The sequence below is a fragment of the Triticum urartu genome, chromosome 7A, assembly GCF_056163025.1.
Source record: "Triticum urartu cultivar PI428250 chromosome 7A, HENAU_Tu73, whole genome shotgun sequence".
Lineage (NCBI taxonomy): Eukaryota > Viridiplantae > Streptophyta > Magnoliopsida > Poales > Poaceae > Triticum > Triticum urartu.
The window spans coordinates 312,878,389-312,884,165 of record NC_141879.1 but is presented as its reverse complement, the minus strand read 5'-3'; the positions used below and the strand labels follow the sequence as shown (position 1 = coordinate 312,884,165).

Genomic DNA, 5,777 nt, shown 5'->3' with positions numbered 1-5,777 from the left:
ATACAATGGGTTATGGGGTCCATGGTACACGGATGCGCTAACCAGCGAGAAAACGCCTAGCGCTTAACTCGTCCGGTGCGGGTCTATTTCTCCCTTCGGGTCCTGTACACCTGTAAAAAGGAAAGGAGATAAGTTGTTTCTCTTTAGAAAGCTAAGTAAGGCTAAAGCTCTGTTTCCATTCCTGTTTATAAAAAAGAATGCTAGCACGACTTTCAAATAACCAGAAAGGAGTGTAGGATTGATTCCTCACATGATACGCATTTCCATCTAATCTAGTTGGGATTTAGGTTCCTGCTAGGCGAGATATTTATTTAAAGACAGCTGGAGGTACGAATTACCCGATTGTGAACGCTTCTTACTCGCAGGAATAATCCCATTGTGTCCACGTATCCACACGATTGGTTTCTGAACCAGAAGTTCATTCATTTTTTATCGAGAAACATGGCGCAGGTGTCAGATTGGAGTGATTATTGAGACGTGGTATGAGCGAACAGAATGATTGGGGTTTGGGGTAGTAACACCAAAAGAAGCGTTAGTTGTTGTCTCGGATTGAGAAGCAGTGGCATCTTTAGCGGTCAATGCCCACGAAGGAAGGTCTTTTCTCACTCATTATTTAGATTAGTTAGCCGTGTGCACCTCTTCTTTTTTCCTTTCAGAATAGAAGATGGGGTTGTAACTGTCATCTCTTGATACCAGTATTCTAGCTTATGGTTCCTTTGTCGGTTTCCCCTGACCATACATATCTACTTCGGCGTGTAAAGAAGCTGCTTCGCTGATTACCCACCAACAGATGCTTTTGGCGCTCCTACCTTTTCCCTGGGATGAGTCTCCAAAGCGGGTCACTAATAGCTTCGGTGTGCAGGAAACTATGGCCACACCCTTTCCTACTCTAAAGCCGCTGCCCTTACTAAATAGTGAAGCCGTGCATACGTTTCCTCACTCAATCCGTCTGGTAGCAGAAGCCCTTTACCTAGGGTAGGGCTTCACGAGGTTTAAGTTTAAGATTATTGATAGAATCAACGAATCTCACTTCTAATGGGCTTTACTACACTACCAGAGGAGTACAAGTTTGAAACGGGCAGCAGCTGCACACTACCTATGCAATAAATCAAGACGAAAGCAGGGCGCTTAGGACACTGGATTGGAAACTTAGACTGCCTTCCCTCTTTACTCGCTTGTTCCACTTGGTATTCACAATCAAAGGTCTCCCCAACCATTATAACAAGAACCAACCGTTGGATAGGGCCACCGCTCGATGGGTTGGATCCTGCTCACCACGCGGAAAACAACCATACAATTTAGTAATTCCGGGGCTTACTATTCAAGGGCAAATCAAGTAGAATTGTGTATATAGATGAAAAAGGAGAATGGCGAAGAAAGTCAATTTGTCCAAAGCACGGTGCCGACCTCCTTCTTTTATACTATACGAACGAGAATTCTCATTTCTTGTGAATGGGCCCAATTTCCCTTTTGTTACTGGTCGGGACGACCTAAATCCTATATCGGTTTCTCAAGTGCCAAATAGAATAGTTCTTTTCCAAGTTTGGGTAGGATTCCCGACACCAATCACATCTGTAAGTAGCAAAGATTTAAACAAATAATGAGAGGCCTTTATCTAATTAAGTTGAATAATACACAGATTGTAATAAAGGAGCGTGCTAACTGTCACAGATAGCGTGGAGATAAACAGCACGTACCGACCAAGTGTCGCGGTAGGTTGGCTGGTGCAGGCAGGTTTGATAACTCAGTAAGAGAGTATGACCACTTTGGGAAATCCCCTAGCTTTCGTCCCTCACTGTCTACAGCGTAGCCGTCATGGAACCCCAGTGTCTTCGTCAAGCATTCCACTCTAGTTTTCGCTACCAGTGTTTCAACAACACACAATACCGCCGGCCCCCATGCCACACATGTCAAATTATAGAATAGATCTCGAGTAGAGACAAGAAGACAGCACGCTAAAGCGATCGAAATGGTTGTACATGACTAGTCGTCTCCTGCGGCTCGCGATAACATGAATATCTCTCATTCTCTTCCATTCTTAGGCCTTCCTAAAATAAGACAAATATAAAGCAATCGAGCCAAAGAGAAAATCATGAAGCATCTAAGGTTTCCTTATCTTTTTACAATCTAGCTCCTCCGGATACGATCATGCTTAATGTTACTGGCGCATGTTAATGTCTTAATCTCATAATAGACGAAAGAACGATAGGGAGTTGGTATCAAATCCATACCGATGATGAATGCATTCCATTCCATCGGTTAAGTTGGTATCCTCAGGAAAAAACAAAGCAGCGGAGTACCCATTTTTACATGAGAAAGAAAATGAGCTGATTTGAAGCTCTGCTCTTGTTATGTTGAACAAACGCCCTGCGGGGCACGCCCTCCGGGGGTTTACGCCAGGAATTCCGTAGAAGAGAGTCTTGGTAAGAAATAAATAAAAAAGGTACAGTCTACCGCAAGTAAAAAACCCATAGCTTCTATCGCTGACGGGGCCTTTCAGGCTATCTAAAATACCACCATCGTAAAGGAGGATTCGAAGAAGACGGCATGACCGGGAGAGAGACGCAAGGATGGGACTGGAACGATTGAGAAGCACTCATTTATCACGGATGAATAAAAATATGCGTATAGTAAAGACATACGCCCCATATCTGCGGATGATAGGCTCTAATTGCATGTGACCAGTACGGGAACCGAGTTCATGTCTTTCCGGGAGTAGAGCTTGCGTTAAACTTGCTTCAATGGCGATGAAAATAGCTCAGTTGGTAGACGATGTCATGTGACAGCTTGTTTTCTCGTTGAAGCATTCTTAGACTGATAGCTAGGGAAGTCCCATTTTGCAAGGGCTCGCGGAGTAGCCACAGATAGAAATTATCAAGTACCAACCAAATAGTTCTTCCAAGGCTAAAGGCAGGCTGACCCGCTAATTATGTCGTAGGTAGGGATCTCGTTTGAATAAAATCGTATAACAATGAAGCGAGAAAACGTATGCGCCCGCAAACGGCTTTCGAGGCGATCCTGACCAGCAAACGAACTCAAATTCAAGCGACCCTCAAAGCGAGGGGAAGACCCCCATTCTTTTTGTCGAAATCTTACTGTACTTAAAAAGAACAATGTTGTTACTTCTTCAAATCTCTATTGTGTAGGTGTTCAGTCCCAGGTAGGAATAAGTAAAGGCTGTTTCTTGTTAGTCTGTCTCTTTCTCTTTAATAGCAGGTTCTTGGGTAAAAAACCCAGTCACTTTAGAAAGTCCCCCTTTTTTTAGGGAGCAGAGCTGAAAAAGATGGGAAATTCCAATGATTCTTCGTTCATTATTTCCAAGTGTCATTCTTTTGTTCATTGCTATACCATCGTTTGGTCTTGCGTTGCCAGTACTAATAATGGCATTAGTTGTCTTATTCGGAGTTCAAGGAATAGCCTTTCATGTTGGGAATGAGAATGTCGCGGATCTCAATGTTCTCGTCATGACCAATGCTCCTAACGAGGGTGACTTTCCCATAGACCAACCTCCCATTGGTGGACTACCAGACCTCCAGCAGGAAATGGCGCACGCCGCCCATCCCGAAGCCATGATTTCGGAGTTGACTTCCAAGGTTGAAAGAATATTTAACGAAGTAGGCACTCCTCTTCCTTTAGAGGAGGGTGAGTCTGCGCGATCGTTCACTGAAAGTCTTATATTGTGGAATAGTGAGGGAGGAGATACTCTTCAACAAATCTTCTCTGATTATACGGAAGCCGGAGATGGAAGCGAATTCGTCGCAACAGCCACCAATCTGGCGAAGCGGTTTCGCCGCGCCGAGCTCGGTGAACCAGATTCTCCCGACCCCGATGCGCCTGCGGAAGAGCAGGAGGCTCATTCCACGGGATCCCCTGAAAGCACAAAAGCAAATGATGGGGCGAACGAGGCAGGCCCGTCTTCTTCGAGGAAGCGTAAAAGGTGGGATGATGATTCAGGGTCCGAAGATGACGATTCGGGGGGACCCGGGGAATCTCCAGATCCAGTGGAAATCGTTTACGAAGGGGATGCACAAGGGTACAACTGGGAGGGGGATTAGGTTGGCCGCCAACTTCGCCTGCCTTTCTATCTGAGTTCTTCCCTCTTGATGCTTTCGAACGACTCCTAAATTTCACAAAATCCTTTTTTTTCTTTCTTATTTGAAATCCAAATCGAAATGCCTCAACTTGATAAATTAACTTATTTCTCACAATTCTTCTGGTTATGTCTTCTCCTCTTTACTTTTTATATTCTCTTATTTAATAATAATAATGGAATACTTGGAATTAGTAGAATTCTCAAACTACGGAACCAACTGCTTTCGCACCGGGGGGGCGAGATCCGGAGCAAGGACCCTAAGAATCTGGAAGATATCTCGAGAAAAGGTTTTAGCACCGGTCTCTCATATATGTACTCCAGTTTATCCGAAGTATCCCAATGGTGTAAGACCGTCGACTATTTGGGAAAAAGGAGGAAAATCACTCTGATCTCTGATTTCGGAGAAATAAGTGGCTCACGAGGAATGGAGAGACAGATTCTCTATTTGATCTCGAAGTCCTCATATAACACTTCTTCCAGTCGGATCACTTGTTGGAAAAACATAATGCTCACACATGTTCCACACGGGCAAGGAAGCATAATATCATGAAAGCCGTCTGATAATCTTTCTATAGGTTCCCCGAAGAGAATGGTCTCATCACAAAAACACTTTCTATATGTTCTGTTATTTCGAGATTCGAAGAAGCAAGCGAGTTTTTCATATAGTTGTTTTTGTGTAGTGATCTCTGTTCATGGAGATCACGAGGCCACTGATACCCGAAGTGGTTAGGTGGGATAGAAGAGAGGGAAAGCGGGCTTCTATCACATAGTTTCTCTTTCAGGGTACATAGGACGGCCCTCTCGTCATTACCTTTTGTGCTTACCCGTAGCTAGCTGTGCCTGAAGTCATGGATGATGCTATTCCCACTGAGAGATGTGCTGCAAAATGGAAGCTGTGTTAGTCCTCGGCTAAAATCATCTTCCTTTATTAAAGACCATATATATCCATATGTAGATAGAAGAGGGGATATAGTCGTTCAAAGCTAAGGTGAGTCTGTTCCAGCTAATTCCTCAGATTCCACTTTCCTGTCTGTCCATGTAAAAAGGAGTCCAGCCCACAAGGAGAGGGAATCCACAATAATATCTGTTTTAGATGCTTTCTACTATGTTTCAAGTGATCAAAGAATAGTATCTTTAGACAGAACTGAAATAGCAGATGCAGATTCGAATGTTAAGGTTATTAAAGCTTAAAAGAAAAAGCAGTCATAGGTTAGGTGACTAAGAAAAGAATGTGGAAAGGGTCACGGATAGGATTGGTATATTAGTTTCAGCTATAACAGAGATTTCTCAGCATGTTTCTATCTGGTTGGTATCCGCTGGTACCATTCATTGTGAGTGCTTTTAGGGGTTGCTCAACTCTCGGCTATTTTCACCATCTAAATGATTGCATCTTCCCGTTCTCACAATTTCTCAAAGGTTATTGTATTGATACTATGGAATTTAGAGTGAAAAAACAATAGGGTTCAATTCGATTCATTTTGGAAACTCTAGCGGGGCCATCCCAAATTCCTCTCAGCTGTCATAATTGAATAAAAGGGATCGTATAGCTTTCCAATCCAGCAACATACATCTATCACCTAGGCATAACTGCCAACATCAGTATGCAGAAAGAATCTGTTTAGAACGGTTTAGAGTCGGAACCAAGGCAAGATATCCAGGATTCCGTGTCCCTCCAACTCCATCC

The 5,777-nt window shown here is 43.6% G+C and overlaps 1 protein-coding gene across 1 annotated transcript; it reads left to right on the top strand.

Moving 5' to 3' along the window:
* Positions 1-809: 809 nt before the first annotated feature.
* Positions 810-4,201, top strand: LOC147959441 (uncharacterized). The gene has a single exon (XM_087533098.1). It carries the CDS (start codon positions 3,297-3,299, stop codon positions 4,053-4,055), a length of 759 nt encoding a protein of 252 aa, XP_087389224.1. The 5' UTR covers positions 810-3,296; the 3' UTR covers positions 4,056-4,201.
* Positions 4,202-5,777: the final 1,576 nt, after the last annotated feature.

Bases quoted from the DNA above. Each gene is read 5' to 3' on its own strand.
- LOC147959441 (XM_087533098.1), top strand. From the start codon at position 3,297: ATGATTCTTCGTTCATTATTTCCAAGTGTCATTCTTTTGTTCATTGCT.